The sequence below is a fragment of the Watersipora subatra genome, chromosome 8 (genome assembly GCF_963576615.1).
Source record: "Watersipora subatra chromosome 8, tzWatSuba1.1, whole genome shotgun sequence".
In the NCBI taxonomy this organism is placed as follows: Eukaryota; Metazoa; Bryozoa; class Gymnolaemata; order Cheilostomatida; family Watersiporidae; genus Watersipora; species Watersipora subatra.
This window is the reverse complement of record NC_088715.1, coordinates 56,341,507-56,366,311: the sequence shown is the minus strand read 5'-3', so window position 1 is coordinate 56,366,311 and position 24,805 is coordinate 56,341,507. Positions and strand designations below refer to the sequence as shown.

At 30.1% G+C, this 24,805-nt stretch overlaps 1 protein-coding gene across 2 annotated transcripts in view; it reads left to right on the top strand.

Moving 5' to 3' along the window:
• LOC137401761 (coiled-coil domain-containing protein 91-like) overlaps positions 1-24,526 on the top strand; it is a 36,643-nt gene extending 12,117 nt beyond the window's left edge. The window contains exons 6-12 of one of the 2 annotated variants that reach the window (XM_068088241.1): positions 1,228-1,281; positions 1,581-1,634; positions 4,594-4,644; positions 11,987-12,040; positions 14,959-15,012; positions 22,876-22,929; positions 24,295-24,526. In XM_068088241.1, the coding sequence (XP_067944342.1) occupies positions 1,228-1,281; positions 1,581-1,634; positions 4,594-4,644; positions 11,987-12,040; positions 14,959-15,012; positions 22,876-22,929; positions 24,295-24,398 (425 nt within the window). In that variant the 3' untranslated portion in view covers positions 24,399-24,526. Of the gene's footprint in view, positions 1-1,227; positions 1,282-1,580; positions 1,635-4,593; positions 4,645-11,986; positions 12,041-14,958; positions 15,013-22,447; positions 22,502-22,875; positions 22,930-24,294 lie in introns of both variants that reach the window. The other variant, XM_068088242.1, reaches the window with a different exon arrangement.
• The last annotated feature ends 279 nt before the right edge of the window (positions 24,527-24,805 follow it).

The following is a 24,805-nucleotide window of genomic DNA, read 5'->3' as shown; positions in this document are numbered from 1 at the left end:
TTGGTGTAGCTGTGTATCTTAAGCTGTTTCCATAGATCTAAACAAGTGTTTATTCTGAGTTTTCTGGCTTTAAAATTGCCAGAAAACTGATTATTCAACTCTAATCAGCTATTAATTTTAATAATTCTTTTAGGTCAGTGCTTTAGATTTTTAATAATTTTTTAACATCACTGGTAAATCAAATGCATTGATTTCTTCAATATTTGCTAAGGCAGCATCACTTGTTCTTCCTTTTGTCTTTATTTATTCTTTTTTCTGTTTTTATAAACATAAAATTATTAGATTACTTAACTTTCAGGTAATTTTCTTCAAAAAAATAAGTAAAATATAAACGGCTTATATATATGAGCAATCTTTATTGTGGTAATCAATAGTCATATTTTACAACATATTTTTCACAGGGTACCACAGGAAGTAAACAAACTAAAAAGCAGTGTACAAATTAAAACAACAAATTTATGGTCTAACTAATATAATAATGTTGGAACTAAAACCATAAAACACTTAAAAAGCAAGCTTGCGGATCGACCTGAGTATTTTTTAAACCAAAGATGAACAAATAAAAGCTCTGTGGAAATAATTATGCATAGCTATGACAACAAAGTGCTAGTTCTGAAAACAACGTATAAAATAGCAATGTTAAAATAGGTAAGGCTAGATGGTGAATGATATTATTAGTCAAAGAATAGTAGGTTTAGTTTAAGTTTAAAATACTGCAGAGGAAGACTAAATAGGTTAGTAAATGCATTTAACAGGTTACTATTGAGTCTGTTGTGGTTTATGGCACTAGGTACTTCATGCTTTATTGATTTCTAAAATTCATTGTTGAGCTTGATTATTTTTATATAACAATGTTAGTTTTTTAAATTTTGCCTAAATTTATCTATTTAAATAGATTTACAAAAATTATGTTGACTGCTTATCAAGGTTTAGCCGGAATTAGTCGTGTCTTCCATTAGCCAATAGGCAATGAAACAAGACATATCCTTTAGACATTTGAACTTGTTTTAAGGTGACAAGTTTCTATGTCAAAAATTATTTTACATCAAAATAAGAAATAAAAAAAGATATCTAAAACCGGATGTATGCTCTGTAGGTGAGACTTGGTAGCAAAAGGTTCCCTGCTTAATACAAAATAACTAAAGAAAACGCAAAACTACTACATTTAATTGGCTATAGATGTGGTCCTCCACTAACAGTTCTGACTGCAATCCACATATGTTATAGAAATGCAGGAGAGGGTTGAGGAATTACAAACAGATAATTACAAAAGAGCACAGGGTAAGGTATATCTAAGAGTTGTCTTCTCTTTTAAGTAAATGCTAATACTAACCGATTGAGTCTAAATTTTACAAACTTTCGGAATTTTAACTATTACCAACACCAAATTTTTTGTATTAATAATTAGTTTATATCAAAATTATACAATGCAAGTGATATCTAATTTTTTGAGTGACAGTTGGCAGATAAAAACTTCTTCTTGATATAAAGTGAAGACACAAAACTGCTACTTCTCACTCGCTATAGATGTTGACGTTTACTAACAGTTCTGGCGCTAAACAAAATACTGTATCCTTTAGAACTGATACAGAAAGTCAAGGAGTTACAAAAGGAAAACTGCCAAAACTCTCAAGGTAAGGTGCATCCAAGGGTTGTCTTCTCTTTTAAGCAAAACCAAATTTTACTCGATGGAATTTCAATCGCGTAAAATCTTGAACCAGACATTGCATGAGTAAAATTTTACAAAGTCCCTAAATGTTCGATTCCAAAAATCTGGTATACTTTTAAGCAAGCAACTTTTCTATTAAAAAGTGAGAAGTTATTATTTGTAATATTTATGTGGCGAGTGCACAAAAACAAAAAGTCATCTGAGAATGGCAGCTAAAACCAATTGGTTTTTGTTTCTTTGTTTTGTGTTTTTTTTTTTACAAAGCGCTATGTTATGCAAAACAAAACAAGAATGCTTTTTGAGTTTTTCAAGTGTTTCTGAAATCAAAAATGGGAAATAATGATTATCGCAAATGCAGCCAATATAACGTACATGTATTAATAAATGATTTAGAGTATTTACTAAACTTTTAGCTAATCAGTATAAAACAAGGTTATTAGAAAATTAGTTATTTGTGAATTTTAAACTTTTCATATATAAATGCTGTTATTAGCAATGGCTGTTACCTTCCGCCATGTTAATTTGTTAATATAACAAGGATAGGAATTTTTAGAATATTTTTATTAGGAAAATTTATAAGCAGTTGCAGCTGTATTTTCTGAAAAAAACAAATTTGATTCTCGAGGAAGTATTGTGTTATCTTGAGGTATATAACTCACGAGGTCTGTGTATCCAGTTCCCATGCATTAATTTAATCATTTATGCTTTTGTATTCATGCATAGTTTACCTTCAGTCATCAAGCATTATCAGATATGAAACATTTAGTACAAATGCAGTGTTTAGTACATTTAGTACAAAAATGTATGCACTCAGTTTTCACGGCAAATTTATTTAAATATTTTTAAATTATGGACATTTTGAAAGTCAGCGAAGCACTGAAAACTTCCTTTGAAACTTGCAAAATATTTGTTCAAATTTGTTCTATTTTGCAACTAAAATGTCTAATTTTTCTCTCACAGCAACCTGGAAACATGAAATTTTTACTGCGACAATTTTTATAAGGAACAATTAAGTTATGGCATGCAAAATTAGGATGTTCCGATATTTACATTGCACTTTGAAACAGTCTTACGTTAAAACCAGGCTTTTTACAAGAGTGCATGCTTTTTGGTTTCATTAGTTTCACAACTCAAGATATTCTCGACTTTTGCTGCGCATGAAAAATTTGCATGTAGAATTTACCAAAACTTTGTGCTTGATTGTATTGTGTACTAGCTGAATGGCGTTGCATAAGTAATAAAATAATTAGCCAATGAATTTGAGTACCATAAGCTAGTAACTTTAGCTAGTCTAAGTCTTTACTATAATAAAGGTCATTGTTATAACTTAAGCAATCGTTTGGCAAAAAATATAGCAGAATGATTTTTCATGCAATCATGATTTTAAATGGGCTAGCAAAAATGTGAAACATGAGTACTATAACCAATCAGCATTAACGATTGTTAGGTGTAATAAGTATAATCTGTACAATTATTCCATTGTATAGCAAAGTAGCTGCTTAACCTACTGGTTTAATACCTGTGTTTTTAGACTTGGAGTTTCCAAGTTGAGATCTAGTACAAAGATAAGTTTTGTCCATAAAACGTCATTGCTATAACTGGGTCCACGAAAAGTAGACTGCAAACAATCAAACATGCAAACGTGCCAATATGCAAATTCGCGATCGTGCAATCATGCAAACATAGGAACAAACATACCAACATACGGCCAAACTTACAAACATACTATCATACAGACAAACATATGACCAAACTTACAAGCATATGAACAACCGTATGAACATGTAGACAAACATATGGACATACACATAAATAAACATGTAAGCAAGCATACAGTAAAGCATAGAGACAAAAATACGAACAAACATGCAAACAAGCATATCAACAAACGCACATACGGAAATACAAATATGCAAAAAAACATACATACAGACATACATACAGACAGACATTCAAACAGACATATTGACATACAAACATGCAAACATACCAACAAAAGTTCAAACATACAAACAAACATACAAACACACAGGCAAACATACAGACAAACATGTAAACCTACAGACAAACATACAATTATTTAGAAAAACATACAAACATACAGACAAACATACAAACATACAGACAAATGTACAAACATACAACCAAGCATACAAACTCACAGACAAATATACAAACATACAGACACAAATGTAAACATACAGACAAACATGCAATCAAACAGAAAAGCAAACATACATACAGATAAACATGCAGAAAAAAATTCAGACAAACAAACTGCCAAAAATACAGACATACAGAAAAACCAAAAAACATACAGACTAAAAAACAGACAAACATGCAAACAGACAGACGTGCAAGCAGACAAACATAAAAGCGTACAAACATTTAAGCTGACAAACAGGCAAGCAGACAAATATACAAACGGAAAAAACATACAAACATACAAAGATACAAACAGACAGACAAACAGACAAACACTGAGGTTTATATATACATAGATATAGACGTTACAAAAAGATTCAATAAATTGTTTAGTCATGTTCAGTTTAGCATTAATGTTATTCAGGTATTCATACATATTTGTAGAACTTGGGAACTTATTTTTATTTAACTTTACTCGCCTTGTCTTAACTTATCTATTTGCGTAATTTCATTTTGCCTATTCAATGCGTTAACAGTAAATATAGTTTTGAGCAGGTTAAAAATATTTCCTATCTTGACTTAGTGTTACTAGTAGATTCTCAACTTTAAAAACATGCCTGTTAAACTTACTCAATAATACATGGTTTCCGTCGTTTTATTTCTTTCTTTTGGCATGTAACAAAAACCATAATGTTTTTGATGATTACTAATACTAGTAAAAATTTACACTTACAGTAAAGTTTTATGTAAATACATAATCATTTATTTTCTGCTTACAGTACTGGTGAACCGGCTGATAGAGTTTGAGAATAAAATACAACATGAAAAAAGTAAGACTGACAAAACTAATCAGTTGTAATTGACAATGATGTATTGATGTATTGATGTATTGATATATTGATGTATTGATGTATCGATGCATTGATGCATTAATGCATTAATGCATTGATGTATTGATGCATTGATATATTGATCTAGTGATGTATTGATGTATCGATGTATCGATGCATTGATGTATTGAGGTATCGATGTATTGATGCAATTCACAACTTTAATAGAAATTAGTACGTTATCTACACTAAGTTATTTGACGATTAAACCTTTTTTCTGTTTACTACAAATCAGATGAACCATTTGGAAACATTGATATAAGTTTTGAAATACCTTGATCTGTTTTTGAACCTAAATGAGCAACCGCTCATTCAACAAACAAAAAATATTAAAACAAATTCCAATTAGAACATTTTAGAAAAAAATAATTCTCAAGTTGCATTTGAAAATTAATCAGACAAATCATAAGTTTAATATCAAATTTTTCAAGTAATAAATACAAAAAATATTTACTAATAATTGTTAGGAAACAAATGTAACTACATGTAAAATACCATTTTATTGATATGTCCATTGTGATGTTATATGTTATGTTATGTGATGTTACGCTATGTTACATAACATTATTTTATTTTAGTGATTTTATAGCGATTAGCTAATTTTGTGTGGATATGAGCAGGTTGACAGCCCTGACATCTCATTGTTTGCTAAACTTGCGTTTGCTTGTAAAGAATATCTTTGCTTGTAAGAAAAGAAAAAAAAGATAAAAAAGGCATATACGAAAAAAGGGGATAATGGGAGGAAGAGAGGAAAATGGAGGAAACAAAAAAAAGAAAAAAATAAAGAGAAAGCGGTAGAAGTGTGACAGATCAAACTATGTTGCTAATTGTATGAATAAGCTGTGATAAAAATGCTTTGATTTACCTAAATAGTAAATAATAGCAGCACACCAAAACTTAATATGCATATTAAACTGATAATAAAAAATTCAAATGGACTATCATTTGCTAAATATCAACCTTTTACAAATTTTTTAGAGAAACCAAAAAATTATTCACACTGAACATAATGGTAAGCTTTACACTAATTGCTGTTTGCATAATCCCAGATGCAATTAGCGTATATATCAGGATATTACACATATCAGGATATTATATATATATCAGGATATTATATATATCAGGATATTGTCCATTTGAATTAAAGCTAATTAACAGTGATTACAAGCTCTTAAAAGCTCAAAAACAAACAGTTAATCGCCGCTATCAAGAAACCGTCGTAGATCAGAATCAGTTTGTTTCTCTGATGTAGTCATTCCATTTGGTTATTGTCTTGACTCGTGATCTTCTCACATAAATTTAAAGGCCAATAAAAGGCTCAATATAGAACTTCTCGTAGCAATAGTTTATGATAAACACTTCGGGTTTTACCAAAGACCCCGTATCAAATATAGATGCTCGCTACTTTACAGTTTTTTTCGACTTGGTCTAATCGTCTAGTCGTAATCTGATCATGTGACCCATACTTCCTGCCAAACAGTGTAAATAATTTCTGCATCATTTTTTGATAATTAAATGTGACCAAAAAGCTCGTCATGATTATCAGACAATGATATGTACTTCTTCGAGCTAAGGATAAAAATTTTAACGAACTTTCACGGAAGGTTATAAAATATCAGCGCTGAAGATGACAGCATTACGATGATGATGAAATAGACGCGTAAGAACAATAGACATGGTTTTATTGAATGCGTGAAGTACATTTGCAGAAATAATTCAACGAATTAGGTTGCATAAAAGTGTAAACAGAAGCCATTTCGTTATCTGCGCCCCATTTGAGCCGTTTTGGATAAAGGTTCTAATCTATGGCCGTTTTGTGATGGGAACAATTAACAGTTCGTTTTCAGCTTTTAGGAGCTTTTAATCACGTTTTCACACATTTTGCACCTACAACACAGCGATGTAAAACATGGTGACACCAGATAACTGTAATGTGAACTTTGTTGCAAGTAAACCTTTAAATAAAGGCAGGTAAAACAGAACATGAATGAAATAGGCTCAAATTAACCTATTACCAGATACAGTAAATGCTCCAACAGTGCAACCACTGTTTACGAAAATTGCATTTAATGATATAAATTTATGTAAAGTTTTTGTTCTGCGTGACACGTACATAGACAATTTCATTTAATGTAACGCAACAGGCTGGTGAAGTTGTAATTATTTGAATAATGAGAGTGCCATAATTGTCTATAAATTTGTTTGTAGCATTTGTACTTTCTAGTACCCTATCAATCGAGTGTACTGTAAGAGATCAAATGTGTCAAAAAATCACAGAGAAGGAGTATGTAGTTGCACAATTATTCTGAAACATTTAACGGAGGTCTATAGGTGCAATATGTTGATAGTGTCTGTCTACCAAGCTGAATGTCATAAGTTGGAGTCTCGTTTAAAGCAGTATTTTATCTTAGCCTCTAACCCTGAGTTTGAACATACAAACATAAAGACTTTGTTGTTAATATAGTTAGCCTACAAGATGAATTTATTCGCGGAGTTAATTGTCGCGCAAATTGCCTTTTTCATGCATATTCGCGGACTAATTTATTCGAGGGTGAACACAATCATTCTCTATTAGGAGTTAACTTTATTGTGGCAAGCAATAAAGTTAACTCTTCGCACGCGTACACCACGTGTTTCTGTTTCTATTTAGCTTACAACTACAAGTCGATCATGCTAAGCCATAAATTTCTTGCTACGTTCAGAGGTTTTCATGAATATTTATTGATTTGGAGGCCTTTGATGAACCAACAATTTGTGGTAAGTAATGAGGTTTTTTCAAAGCAGTTTACTAAATTAAGAATTGAATTTTACTTTGGTTTTTTTGGTAAAACGCAATATTTATTTTATTCCATCCCTACAGCTTCGTTATTTGTTTTAGTGTGAGAGAGAGTCGAATAATCTGCACGACCTCTTGACACTAAAGCTAATAAACACAGACTACGCAACGCAACGGTTGGTGGTCTACCCCATTTAATAATTAGAGTAAGCAGCTTTTTCATCATACACTGAGGCAAAATACCTGCAATGGTAGTAGGTGTCACTCCTAAAAGAAATCGGCAAAACTTTGCAATAGTAAGCCACGAGGAGAGTTCTGATGATAACTTCTTTACCAGCCGTGTAGTACCAAAAGAATCGACTTTAACATCTACCCAAGACAGTGTTAGGGATATAGAGCTGCTATTATCAAAATAACTAATCAAAGAGCACCATTACACGCTAGTATTTACTTATCAAGAGTAGACCTATCAGTTTAATTTTATTGCCAGACAACCGCCATATGGGCTAAACTGTTTTTATTTACTCCATTCATTGTTTGTAAAATTTTATTTGTATTTGAAATATTTCATTTGCACACTCACATTTGGCTTTAGGTTGACTGGTTGCTTCTCTGCCAACATTCCTGTCTTGGTGAATATTACTACTTGTATCTAGTTTTCGTAATCAGAATAGGTTCTGTCTCATTCTCAATAAAACAAAAACACAAAAAACAGAAAAAATATTAATAAGTGTAAAGGAAGTACAAAAGCAATAGCTGAAGTATTGAATGAAAGCGATCAGATTTTAAACAAGAGAATGAACTAACGCATTTAATTATGGAAAACCTATCTGAACTGCAAATCAAATACATACATGTACCATAATGTCCAGATCATAATCATTATTGTCATCAACTTCGGTCTTAGAGGTTGATGGAGTTGATTTCAATGTGAAAAGACTGCAGGAGAGATTTTTCGATAACGAAGCCAGGCAGAATAACCTGTGAAAACCTTGAAGAATTGTGTAAAACAGTGTGATGCATTGGCATAGGGGTTAAGTCGAAGGCCCGGCGATGATTTTTAAAAAGTTGTGGAACTCAGGTACTTTCAGCATTTCTGCTTAGCGGCTAGTTTTTAGTTTGAGGCAGTAGTTATTCTCTCTTGTGTTTGAAAATAAAACTAATTAATTGCGGAATTTAATTATTTGTGGAATTTAATAATTCGCGGAATTGACTGTTCGCGAAATCGCAAAATCCTATATCCATAGAATATTTTCATCCTGTAGGGTAACTCTTTTTTGTTTTACTATAGTTTAGACTTGTACATTATATCTATGGCAGCAAAGACTTTTTTGTCTAAAAAATGGAAAAAAATGATTTTTTTTTACATTTATGGAAAGCTCTTCATTTACCTTAATGTAAAGTAAGCGTGGTCAGACACCAAAACCAACTGCAAGTGCAAAGAAAAAACAAAAGAGTCTATGATGCAAATCAATAATGCCACAGTTACTGCACAATCAATAAATTAAACAAGCTAAAGTCTGGTTCTCATATTGACTGCGAGACCTCAGTGGTAAGTTTGCACAACAAAATGCTTGCAATGTTAAGCTCAGCAGCTTCTGTTCACATAAAGCTGCAATGCTAATAATCGCACCAAAAGATTTCGCTCGCCATGCCTTTTCAATAATAATGACCTTCACCGGAACAGTGCATTTCGGGAAGGTTTTGCCTGCGGCGTTTCACAAAATTTGACCAACCTAAACTCTTGAATTCACCGCCAAACTCTACAGATGGTACTCGGCTGTACCCACCGGTACCCGGCAATACTCGGCGATACTCAGCATGTATGTTCACATTTCACCGCTGATAGCCTGCGGCGCTGTTGCCAGTGCTTGCGCTGCGGCGTATATGGGAACCAGGTGTGAGGTTAGTGTTTTTCTATTTCAAAGACCAAAGGGGTCAGTTTGGGCATGCATATGTATTTTATGGTTCGTGTAACATAAAATTACTATAACATAAACATAAAATTCCTATTTATATCTCCTTGATTAGTCTTTTCAGATATGCACATATAGTAATATATTTTTAACAGTATATATTTTCAAAAGAGTAATAATATGTAGAAAAATATATATACATATCATATTCCAAATATACTTCTATGACTAGTCTTTCCTGTCATGCATATTAAGTAATGTATATGTAACAATAATATATATTATATTATATACATGTATATATCACATGATATATATCACATTATTTATATAGGTACTGTATATATATAGGATATATAGGATATATATACATTATATACGTATATATTGCAAGATATATATATCACATGATGTATATCGTGTGATATATACCATAAATATAATATGCTAATGAATACATTATATTCATTATTATAATATACATGTATATATTAATAACTTTTAAAAACCATGAAAATGTATTCATGGTTTGTAAGGTTTTTTATCACAAGCTATTAATATATTCATCTATATCTATGTATAGCTATCTATATACATGAATATATTTATGTATATACATGAGTCTATATGTATATACATTTACATATACATATATATATACATATATATATAAAATTTTTGAAAAATTGTTTCCTCACCCCGGATACCCCGTATGGGTGGTAAATTCTGCTCTAACTCGGGTCTCCTACCAGAGACCTGGGAGTTTGAGCACTCGCCTCAAGATCTTAGCTGTTCCCAATAGCGCACTTTTCTGCAACTTACCTGAGTTGATTGTTGTTGGTATTTGGGCAAGCCACATTTTATGCGTCGGTGTTATTGCGCCCAGTGCCCCAATGACTACTGGGATTACAGTTGTTCTTACATTCCAGCATTTTTCAATTTCTTCTCCAAGAGGGAGATATTTCTCTACCTTTTCTTTTTCTTTGCTGGCTATATTGTAGTCATTGGGTACTGCTATATCTATTATAGTAGTCCTCTTGTTCTCCTTGTCCACCACCATGTATATATATATATATATATATATATATATATATATATATATATATATATATATATATATATGTATATATATATATATATATATATGTATATTAAAGGCTTTTCATACCTACAGCATACCTACATCCTTGCAAATAACAAATCTCTCTGAACTCTCGTGAACCCCTTGCATTCTTGCTGCAAAAGTACAATCAGCAAACAAGCGCTATAAAGTTTTTACAGATGATGATGTCATCATGTATAATGATATACATGATGACACATAATCAGCACCTGTGTATTAACACTTTTTCCCAAAACCAGTAAAAAGAGTATCGGTTAATTTTAACTAGTATTAAAATCTTTACAAGTGTTTTAACTATATACGGTTACTATGTCCAAGAGACACAATCTATTAAAGTTTTGTTATGAGTGAGTCATTTACATATTATTATCAAACTCGTAATCATTAGTTTTATGCAACTTGCTAATATTTACCTGCCTCCTTCGCTTAACAACTTAGTAACACCGCTTGGCAACCATTTTACAACTTTAAAATACTTATGCAGTAGTTGCTATCTCATGAATAGACCATAGAAATAATTCAAAAACAACTCGTAATTTAATGTATCTTGTGTTGCTTGTTGTTGTGTGTTGTTGGTGTTTTACTACCTAGAAAGGAAACCTCTAGTTATGAAACATGTATGTACACCATCTGATTTAAATGCACATCTATACAATATGGCAACTTACATCAGCTAGTTATTTTTATTTTTTAGCAACAAATAATTATTTTTCAAATATTTTTAATCTAATGATTTATTTTACTTGATTCTAAAATTATTTACTGAGTCAAAGAGAAAAGTATAGACATAAAAAATTTTATGGCGCAAGAACATGACTCTTCAAAGTCGTTTGGCAAAATGTCTTTTTTCACGGATGAGGCTTCACCTTAAAAAGTCAGCATTTTATGCGACTGTGATAGATATTTAGAGTAAAACTGTGTTTAAGCCAAGTTTGAAAAATATACCAAATATTTTAGAAAAGAACATTTAATGCAGTTATTACATATTATTAATATAGTAGTGATTATGTGTTATACAAATTGTGCAATACAAGTAAGTAGCCTACTTCAACTCAACATTTTTCCAAACTCGTTTCTTTTACCCTTCAAAGCAAAAAACCAAACTTAACTTAATGTATTAATGAGTAACTATGTAAAAACGATCTCTGTTGACAGGTAAATACAATGTAGCTCAGCTGTATAATTTATGATAAAGCCAAATAGCAATCTCTTGCCTGTTTGAAAGAATTTCAAAGTCAGGTAGAACTGCTAATGTTGGATACAAACAGATATTGACATATGGACAGCCAAGAACATTATTATCTATTCACACTTAGTTCAAAACAGAGTAATATATAAATGAAGAGTTGTATCTCTACAGCTCTACAGAGCGTGTGAAGATTGTTTTTTATAAAAATCATGGCATTAATTGGAAATGTTTTAGTTCCAGTGCTTGAATAATTGTTATGTTAATTTTATCTCTTTTAGCTCAGACTAACCAAAAATTAACATCTGAACAAATGTTCCAAAAGCACCTCAAGGGTAAGCATTTTTATTACAGCTTTGCTTTACAGAAATTGTTTACTGCACTTGTCTATGATATACTGTAGCGTTTATTGCAAAGTATTATGTTGTACATGTATATCACGAAATATATAGTGCTTAGTGCATGCATAATATTGTCTATTATCTAATTTATATTTATTATTTTATCTAAATGACGCCTATTGTCCATTGTCTATAGCCTATATCCTATAACCTGTTGTTTATAGTTTATTGTCTATTTTTATTGTCAAGTGGCTATTGTTCATTGGTTATCATGTATTGTTTGTTGTCTGTTGCTTAATGTCTATTGATGGTTGATTATTGTTTATTGTTTATTTCATTGTTTGTTTTCTGTTGTTTATTGGTTATATTACTTTTTGCCTATTTTATCGCTTAGTTGTAAATATCATAATCTTTTTACATAAATATGCATATATTTGCTTAGACATTCTATTTTATGCTACTTGGAAAATAACTCATACATTTAGTAACAATTTTAGTTGTCAATAAACATGAGTCAGGTAAATATTTTTTGGTTTAGCTATTGTCCCATGACCAAACGAGCGGAGCGAATGTTTGAGAGTTTTTATGATAAATGCATGTGCACAAAACTCACGAAAATTATTCATCAACAATGTCGCAAACCCTTGTTCCGAAATCTCATCAACAAATTTAACCATTTTTGTGTAGAGTCGTTTAAGTATAATAACGATACAAAACACATAAAACGTATTTAAATATGTTACCAAGTTTTTGAAAAGTGTCGAAATATTCCTAAAACCTACCCATCTGAACGGATTATACACAAATAGACAGATTAATTTGGCAGAAAATCATTATTAAAACTTGCTAAGCCTTACTTTTATCAAAATTAAGACTGGCAATTGAAACGCCGAGCGACAGAGAATAGAACCATTAAGTCGTAGACATTTCACACAAAAAAACGTGCACATTTCACCAGTCTATAGCATTGTCAAATTGCCGAAGGTTTCTATAATTAACGTAGGTGTACAGAAATCGTTTCAATTTTGCCGATTTCAAAGTAACTGACATTTTAGACACTTTTGAGTACTTTGGTATTCTAACTAATGTCCAACGCAGTGTAAGTAAAAAAAATGACGATGATATTTTTTTCTAACAATTCTTATGAGATTATTACAATATTTAATTATAAGTTTGGATGATTATTGAAGTGATATAGTCACACTAACAACATCAATGATGGGCAATATGTTACTGTTATTATTTTTTCTAAATAGTTCCGTTAAATAGGTTTTCTAAAAATCTATATAAATATCACAACCTTTTGATATTGTTAGCTATGAAGTTTTGAGATGTAAACAAAATTGTGCATTGGTTTTCTATTATTACTGTATTACTATACTAATAATATTGGTTATTCTAATATCAGTGCATTTACTTCTAGTATTGCATTTCTCCTATTGCAGAGGGAGATATATAAACATATAATCTTTTCCTTTCATTATTGCTGTTTGTCATGACTGAACACTTTTTTAAATAGACTTTCTAAAAATCTATATAAATACCACAACTTCTTGATATTGTTAGCTATGACGTTTTGAAATGTAAATAAAATTGTGCATTGGTTTTATATTATTACTATATTAATAACATTGATTATTCTACTAATATCAGTGTATTTTACTTCTAATATTGGCCAATATTGCATTTCTCCTATTGCAGGGGTGAGAGATATAAACATATAATATTTTCCTTTCATTATTGTTGTTTGTTGTATATAATAACACCCACACTCAGTAAATTACAGCTACCATTGCTGCAGTTATCCTATTGCACTGCAGTGCCATTTGACTGTTAATATTGCATTTCTCAACCATCGGTACCCTTTATTTTTTTCCAGTATCACTTTGGCCGTAGGCTGTATGACATTGGAATTTGTAGTCTATATTGTATTTTTTGTGTTTCATTGTATGAATTAAGTTTTACGTTTACCTATATAAAATGAATTATTAACCAAGGAACTTTTATTAAATACCATTAATCTTAATTTCAAACAACATTGAATGTCAAACTTGTACTAATTTTTAGTTAGTCTTTTTTTGAAAATATTGTAATATTTTTGAAATAAAGAAAATCGCCAAAGAAATTAAAAAGGGTTTGTGTTTGAACTGTAGGCTGAGTTTTGATGAAATAGCTAAAATCAAACTAAAGGTACTAACGCTGAAGACTAAACATGATATAGAGCATTACAGTTGTTCTTATGATTGTTGTATCGAAGCCTTTCCATTGCATTTTAGGATTTTATTGTCCTAAAAGCTATTAATAAGAGTTTAACCAGACAAAGTATTCTTTGCGCTTTAAAAAGCTATTTTAGCAGTATTTAGATATGAGATTATTTAAATATTTAGTTTTCATAGTAAATTGAACACTTGACTGAGTTTCTCCGTCAAGTGTTTTAGCATATATAAACTTATATTCAACTTGAAACTTTAGTTCACTCAAGTTTTAGTACTCATAAAATTACTATTAAATTGCATTTTAATTTGCTTAATAACCATTAAAAGTGGGAATGAGCAGAATTTGCACATTGTGTACCTTTATGGTACCTAAATATAATATAATATATATAATATAATATGGTACCTAAATGCGTTTATAGAATAACTAGAGTTGCAATTATTCTGATCTTGTCATATAAGCAGATATTGTGGCAAAGTACAAATCTGGAATAGCGTTGCCTGATCTTCTTATCTGAAACTTTCTATAGTTTCTACAAATCAGCTATTGAGCTTTGATTAGTACTAGCCATCATACTAACAAAGATTATGAAGTGCAAGTTGTTATGGCTTTTATTACTCTTTTACTGTCTTATGAAATAATTTTAAGTTGACCTAGTTAGTGACCTTAATACTTGTGTTTTTATATTTATGTAGATCTGGCAGAACAAGAGAGAGTAACAACCAAAAAAAGTGGCTTACTAGAAGCAGGTATTGAGTACTATAAAAGTTTTTAGAAAATGAGCTAAACTGAGTAATCTATGTATACAAATTTCAATTTTTAGCATTTATTTGAACGTCTGCCTGTCCAGCTACAGCCGTTAAAATTGGGGGGATGAAAAATCTGTATCGCAGAAGATTTGATCTCGGAATATCCCGTTCCTCGGACGATAGCTAAATCATTGAGCTACGCAAGATTGTTAGAAAGCATTAGGCAGTATATGTCGCTATTTAGGGTAAAATAAGCATACTGCACTGCGTTACAGTGCAACATCATTTTTTTATGCTTGCTCTCACGGCTCTTATTAGTAAGTTTAACAATACTAGTTTACTCAAATTACCCATTGGCAATATGCCAAGCTAATGGCAAGTGGCAAGCAGCTACTTTAACTGCAACTGTTTATAAGTTGTTTTAATACCCCGGCGACGCCGGTCATGCGGCTAGTCCACATATATAAATCTCAAATTTTCTCAACGGTATCTAGCAATGAAGACTTCGTATCGCAAAATATTTGATCTTGAAACTTCCGATTCAACAAGCAGTGGGAGGTTCATACTCTCTACTTGTTTACAAAATATATATGTATATAATATATAAGTAATAATATATATTCTATATATACATATAGAATAGATATATATATATACATATAGAATATATATATATATATATATATATATATTTATATATATATATATATATATATATATATATATATATATATATATATATATATATATATATATATATATATATATATATATATATATATATATATATACTCATGTTGCAGACAGTACTGTTTCGGCTATTGAAGCCTCATCAGTGCTTCAATAGCTCAGAGCTCACCGAGAGCTTACTGCTGAGAGCTTGGGCAAGGAACACAAATCTCATTACCTATGAGAGTTGACTTTCTGCCACGAAACAACTAAGTTGCCTCGCAGACTTTAAGAAAGTCAATGTACTGACACCAGAGTGCTCAAATCACAAAAGTGATGAGCTTTGCACAAAGGCTAATAGTGCCGCACCCATCTCAAGGCTTAGGCAAAGGACACAAATCCCATTACCCATTACCCATATACAGTCAAACATGGATAACTCAAACTTCAATGGACCGAGCAAAATTGTTCGAATTATCAGAGCGTTCAAGTTATCAGAGCACTGTCACAAGTCCATATATTTACTTATTTATTAGTAGATACATGTACATATACAAACTATAATATAAATCAAAAGCACAAATGGCTTGTTTCAAATTAAATGCTTCTAATGTAAAGTTTAAAACGTTTTTATGAAAAAGTATAGAGATTTTTCTATCACTTGAGATTGGTTTGTTGTTTGAGGTGATGTTATTGCCAGGACGTTTTTCAGATTGACATTGGCAAAACTTGATCATTGTTGAAATGCTCAAAAGAAAAGACATTTTTTTTCTTTTGGGGTTTTACCCACGATCAATTTTGCCGTTTTTTCTTGAAGTTTATGCAAAGATTATCTTACTTTACCTGGGATTCGTTAAAAGCAACACTCCGAGGCAGTTCAATTAGAAGTTTTACGAGGTTTTACGTACATTCTATATCACTCACGTTTTTTTAATAGATACTTATTGAATGTACACACAGATTCTGTGTTTAGGTCAAACGATGAATAGTTTTTTGTAGCTCAGACAACGTTAAAGTTTAATTACAACAATTTTTAAGACGTTTTGAACATTCAACATTCCGACGTTGATTCAACACGGAGTCAACGTCGGAAAACTATTCATCACGGGCTAGCCGGGTCACGCACTCAAGGATTTTCGCCACGCACATACAAAACAAAAACAACATGCGATTTTTGTTTTGTATGTGCGTGGCGAAAATCCTTGCGCGTGTGACCCGGCTAGCCCGTGCTACTCATCGTATAGCAGTATAAATCAAATTTCACCAAACCTTTAGAAAAGTCGTCGACAAAAATATTTTGCCGATGGTGGTAATAACGACGCTTATGAATTACGAAAAGATGAAGTTTACCTCTATGGCTTTGAATAAAGTGATTTTCTAAAGCGATAACAACCGTTTCGGTAGCCGTTAGGCAAAAACAGTTCGAATTAATAGTGTTGAGTTCGAGTTATCTATAGCAATTTATCATTACGTGGGAACGGACCAAAGGAAATGTTCGAATTAACCTTGTGTTCGAGCTATCCGTGGACGAGTTATCCATGTTTGACTGTATATACATGTATATATATATGTATGTATGTATGTATGTATGTATGTATGTATGTATGTATGTATGTATGTATGTATGTATGTATGTATGTATGTATGTATGTATGTATGTATGTATGTATGTATGTATGTATGTATGTATGTATGTATGTATGTATGTATGTATGTATGTATGTATGTATGTATGTATGTATGTATGTATGTATGTATGTATGTATGTATGTATGTATGTATGTATGTATGTATGTATGTATGTATGTATGTATGTATGTATGTATGTATGTATGTATGTATGTATGTATGTATGTATGTATGTATGTATGTATGTATGTATGTATGTATGTATGTATGTATGTATGTATGTATGTATGTATGTATGTATGTATGTATGTATGTATGTATGTATGTATGTATGTATGTATGTATGTATGTATGTATGTATGTATGTATGTATGTATGTATGTATGTATGTATGTATGTATGTATGTATGTATGTATGTATGTATGTATGTATGTATGTATGTATGTATGTATGTATGTATGTATGTATGTATGTATGTATGTATGTATGTATGTATGTATGTATGTATGTATGTATGTATGTATGTATGTATGTATGTATGTATGTATGTATGTATGTATGTATGTATGTATGTATGTATGTATGTATGTATGTATGTATGTATGTATGTATGTATGTATGTATGTATGTATGTATGTATGTATGTATGTATGTATGTATGTATGTATGTATGTATGTATGTATGTATGTATGTATGTATGTATGTATGTATGTATGTATGTATGTATGTATGTATGTATGTATGTATGTATGTATGTATGTATGTATGTATGTATGTATGTATGTATGTATGTATGTATGTATGTATGTATGTATGTATGTATGTATGTATGTATGTATGTATGTATGTATGTATGTATGTATGTATGTATGTATGTATGTATGTATGTATGTATGTATGTATGTATGTATGTATGTATGTATGTATGTATGTATGTATGTATGTATGTATGTATGTATGTATGTATGTATGTATGTATGTATGTATGTATGTATGTATGTATGTATGTATGTATGTATGTATGTATGTATGTATGTATGTATGTATGTATGTATGTATGTATGTATGTATGTATGTATGTATGTATGTATGTATGTATGTATGTATGTATGTATGTATGTATGTATGTATGTATGTATGTATGTATGTATGTATGTATGTATGTATGTATGTATGTATGTATGTATGTATGTATGTATGTATGTATGTATGTATGTATGTATGTATGTATGTATGTATGTATGTATGTATGTATGTATGTATGTATGTATGTATGTATGTATGTATGTATGTATGTATGTATGTATGTATGTATGTATGTATGTATGTATGTATGTATGTATGTATGTATGTATGTATGTATGTATGTATGTATGTATGTATGTATGTATGTATGTATGTATGTATGTATGTATGTATGTATGTATGTATGTATGTATGTATGTATGTATGTATGTATGTATGTATGTATGTATGTATGTATGTATGTATGTATGTATGTATGTATGTATGTATGTATGTATGTATGTATGTATGTATGTATGTATGTATGTATGTATGTATGTATGTATGTATGTATGTATGTATGTATGTATGTATGTATGTATGTATGTATGTATGTATGTATGTATGTATGTATGTATGTATGTATGTATGTATGTATGTATGTATGTATGTATGTATGTATGTATGTATGTATGTATGTATGTATGTATGTATGTATGTATGTATGTATGTATGTATGTATGTATGTATGTATGTATGTATGTATGTATGTATGTATGTATGTATGTATGTATGTATGTATGTATGTATGTATGTATGTATGTATGTATGTATGTATGTATGTATGTATGTATGTATGTATGTATGTATGTATGTATGTATGTATGTATGTATGTATGTATGTATGTATGTATGTATGTATGTATGTATGTATGTATGTATGTATGTATGTATGTATGTATGTATGTATGTATGTATGTATGTATGTATGTATGTATGTATGTATGTATGTATGTATGTATGTATGTATGTATGTATGTATGTATGTATGTATGTATGTATGTATGTATGTATGTATGTATGTATGTATGTATGTATGTATGTATGTATGTATGTATGTATGTATGTATGTATGTATGTATGTATGTATGTATGTATGTATGTATGTATGTATGTATGTATGTATGTATGTATGTATGTATGTATGTATGTATGTATGTATGTATGTATGTATGTATGTATGTATGTATGTATGTATGTATGTATGTATGTATGTATGTATGTATGTATGTATGTATGTATGTATGTATGTATGTATGTATGTATGTATGTATGTATGTATGTATGTATGTATGTATGTATGTATGTATGTATGTATGTATGTATGTATGTATGTATGTATGTATGTATGTATGTATGTATGTATGTATGTATGTATGTATGTATGTATGTATGTATGTATGTATGTATGTATGTATGTATGTATGTATGTATGTATGTATGTATGTATGTATGTATGTATGTATGTATGTATGTATGTATGTATGTATGTATGTATGTATGTATGTATGTATGTATGTATGTATGTATGTATGTATGTATGTATGTATGTATGTATGTATGTATGTATGTATGTATGTATGTATGTATGTATGTATGTATGTATGTATGTATGTATGTATGTATGTATGTATGTATGTATGTATGTATGTATGTATGTATGTATGTATGTATGTATGTATGTATGTATGTATGTATGTATGTATGTATGTATGTATGTATGTATGTATGTATGTATGTATGTATGTATGTATGTATGTATGTATGTATGTATGTATGTATGTATGTATGTATGTATGTATGTATGTATGTATGTATGTATGTATGTATGTATGTATGTATGTATGTATGTATGTATGTATGTATGTATGTATGTATGTATGTATGTATGTATGTATGTATGTATGTATGTATGTATGTATGTATGATTGTATGTATGTATGAATGTATGTATGTATGTATGTATGTATGTATGAATGTATGTATGTATGTATGTATGTATGTATGTATGTATGTATGTATGTATACTAGCTGTACTACCCGGCGTTGCCCGAGTAATAAAAAAATATTTGGACAGAAAATTTTTTGTTATTCAACATATAAGATATTGTTACCATTCTCATTTTCCAACTTCATACCATAAAAAAAGTGTTTTGTGAACTTTAAAAAAATTAAAGAAAAGACTAATATAACGGTAAATGTTTTAAAACTTTATTAAACCACCATAACTTTCAAACTTCATTCTATGAAGAAAATTTTTTGTGCATATCAATTAAGTTAGGAAACAAAATAAAACAGCTATAGAATTGTTTAGGCGTAAGTTAGCAAGTAATAGCTAAATTAAATCTCTTTTGCTACAATTACAATAAAAAATGATTTTGAAATGCTACAACTAAAAAAAACTGAAAAAAAAGATTAAAATCTTGAATATGTTGAATTAATAATAACAAATCTTGCATATAAGTGTGTGCGTATAACAAAAGGTTACTGTTTCAGCAGAAGCTATCTACCAAAACTTTAAATACAACAATACAGGTACCTCTCGATAAGGGTACAAATGTAAAAATGAGATACCGGATTGTCTTTGTGTGATAGGCCTACTTTGCCGCACCAAACGAAGAAAAATTTAGAGGCTATTCCTATTTGAGATAATACAATTGTTTACAGGAAAAGTATAAGTATTTACCAATTTAGTAACTGAACTTTATGAAAAACCAGAAATAGATCTGTAACGGCACATTCAAAATCAAAACCAAAAATGTTGCAATGTAAAATGTTGCAAATTAAAAATATAAGTCATAATAGCAAAGACGCAGTTGTTAAACAATTTAGAAAAATAACAAATGCAAAAGGGAATAATTGTCAATAATCAAAGTGCACATTTAACATACAGTATACGGTATATGACAAGAGCGATAGAATGTTAAAAACTGTATAGCTCAATGGTAAATGTGTGATTTGAAACTTGTGGTTGCAATTTTCGTGATATCAAATCCAGCCTGAAACAAATATTTCATGCCAAAATTGTTATAGCTATAGCTGGACAAACCGAACTACATACATACAAACTTTGGGATTTTTATTCAAGTAAATGTAAACGTACACATAAACGTACACATAAACGTACACATAAATGTACACATAAACGTACATATAAACATACATATAAACGTACATATAAACGTACATGCACATGTGTACATGTGCAAGTTTACATGTACATGTGTACATGTACATGTGTACATGTACATGTGTACATGTGTACATGTGTACATGTACATATACATACATATATATACATATACATGTGTGCATGTATGTATATGTACACATACACATGTGTATATGTACATGTGTATATGTACATGTACATGTGTATGCGTAAATTTACATGTCTGTTGTTGATGTATATGGATATATAGGCCGGCAATGACTCCTGCACATTTATAATTACTAATATATATCGGTAATTAATAAACATAAACAAGTAGTTGCCAGTTTATATGAGTCATATAAATTTATATGAGTCATATAAGCTTATATGGCTCATATCTCGTATATATAAATTTATGTATCTAAAAGTATATATAATTATAATCTATATATATTATATATATAATTATTTATTTTGTAACATAATTTTAGTAATTATTGTGGTTGTATCATATAACAGTTTTTTTCTGAAAAAAATGAATTATTCACCAAAATAATTGCTAAAATCTAAAGTCTAATCTAAAATAAAAAGCCTCATAAAATAATTTTATACCTTTCCTAGGTTTTTTCAACATTTTTGTTGTTAAGAGAACGCATCCCTAAGCATTTACAAGTAATCATCCCTTTTCAAACATAACCAGCCTTAAATTATATTCTTGCATTGGAAGCGCATTCAATGAATGATGGTATTTTATTTTAAAAACAGAGAAAAACAGCAAGGAAATTTTAATCTATAACTTAGATAGCTGATTTCAGCAAAAAAGAATTTACAAAGCAGTTTGTTTTATAAAGCAATTAATGATATTTTTTGACCAACTTTTTTAACTTGTCTTTCTTACTGATTTATTTATTTGTAGATCTGCTAAAGTGGCAGAACATGGTTACACAAAGAGTTAGGGACATAGAGAAAGGTATGTCATTGATTTCTATTGTGAAGTAATATCGGGGAGGTAGAGTTTGAAAGACACTCATTGAGAAAGAGTATCAGGAATTCATGATTGTTCAATAGTGGGCAGACAACCCTCTACTTGAGATTTTTTTATACAATTTTTTATACAAATTTTATTGCTATACCCTACTCAGTTTTAGAAATAAAACATTTAGAGTCTTTTTAGGATATTGTTTTAAAAAAATTTATAAGTAATGAAAGGCTGATAAAATTGAGACAAAATAAGCCTATAACATAAAACCATAACCTACAAAAGTCATAAAAAATGTGATCTACAGTATGTTAGTTTAATTTTACTAAACCCGAGTTAGAGTTAGTATAGTAGTTTGCTTGTAGATCTGCTCAAGTGGCAGAACAAGGTTACACAAAGGGTTGAGAACATAGAGAAAGGTATGTCTTTGATTTCAATCGTGAAGTAATATTGGGGAGGTAGGGTTTAAAAACACGCATTGAGAAAGAACATCAGGTTTTCAAGATTTTTGCAATAGTAGGCAGACAACCCTTTACTTGAAATTTTTTTATACAAATTATTTATACAAATTTTAACGCTATACCCTACTCAGTTTTTGCTATAAGACATTTAGAGTTTCTTAAGTCATTGTTTAAAACAAATTTTGTAAGTAAAGAAGGGTTGATAACATTATGACAAAATATAACATAAAACCATAACCTAAAAAAGTCATAAAAATATGTAATGTACAGTATGTTAGTTTAGCTTTACTAAACCCGAGTTAAATTGGTATCTCATTTCATATCATAAAATAATCATTTCATTTGACCTTTGCTTCCAAACTTAGGCAATGTCAATTTATTCTTTATCAATATCAATATCAAATAAATATCAAATATCAATAATGGCCTTATTTGGTGTTTTATTTTTGTATTTATTTGTTTATTACACAACCCGATTTTTTGCATTTATTTTACACATATTTTATGTAATTAATATGTTATGGTGCCTCTATATAGTTACTTTTCGTAATTGTCATAAAGCTAGTATAGGTGTTGCGTGGTACAATAAAAATGCAAATTGTTCTTGTAAAAAAATTGCCACACCATTTTATTGTTTAAACAAAGCAGATTTTGGGGCCAATTAAACTCATGGATAAAAATGGTATTTCTAGCAGAGTCCATTTTTTGATTATGCAATAAAATATTAGGTTTATTTATTTGCTCATCAAAAGTATAAAATGATATTAGAACTGGCTCTTTCACAGCAAATATAAACCTGGTAATACAGGTGGATGGAACACAATTGAAGTTAATTAATTTTTAAATTTCATAAATATGGTCGCAAGAGATTAATGTTAATAATTCACATATCCTGTTCATAACCATTTCTTTATTTCGTATAATTTACATAAATTTTTTACTACAAGCTGATATCTTTCTACACTACGCGTGTCATTTCTTATACTCCTATACTTGTAATTTAACTTTGGCAAAAATATGCCAAGCAAAGTGACTTCTCTGTCTAGGAAAAAAATTTTATTAGGTCATATTTGTGTCTAACTTATTCATGCTTAATGTCTATTCTACCAAATTAACCCGGACAAGATCCTAATGGTTCTGATACAGAAAATATTGGTTCACTCCGATCTCTTTTGAGCTTTTCATTTAATTTTTTTTGTAGCAACTAACAAGATTTCAAGATCAGATGCAAAGCAATAAAATACTCCCAACTACCTTTAATTTGAGATTAAACAGCTGACTTGATATATTAAAGTGTAACATGCATGAAATCTATTTTTGCAGAAATGAGTAGAATTGGGCAGAAACTAAATCAGTTGGCGATCTACCTGAGGACACCTCAAGATTGTGATGCTAGTGGTGACCAGGAAGTTGAAGATTATCACTAAGATATCTATGCGCTTTTGTCTTACTCATTCTTTGCTATTGAAGGTTTCAATAATCAAAACAATACAATAATTTTGTTACATTTTTTGTTCAGTTGGGCATACATTAAAGTGATATATAAAAAATAAAATAATAACACTTGCGGTATCATGAATTCTGTCAAATTACTTCTTCTTGTGGCAAGCATGGGCACTATGGAAGAGGCGAACAGGTGCTAGCTTTTTAGCTGGCATAGTTATCTTCACCTTCTATAACAGTTGAAAAACTTTTTTACCATGAAGCAAGACATTGCAGGCAGAAGGAGTTATATTTTTTTAAAAAGGTATTAATAACTACAAACATACACATGTAGCGCAGTTAGTTAGTGTATTCCTTGGGAAGGTGGCCCACATTGTCTCAAACCTTAAGA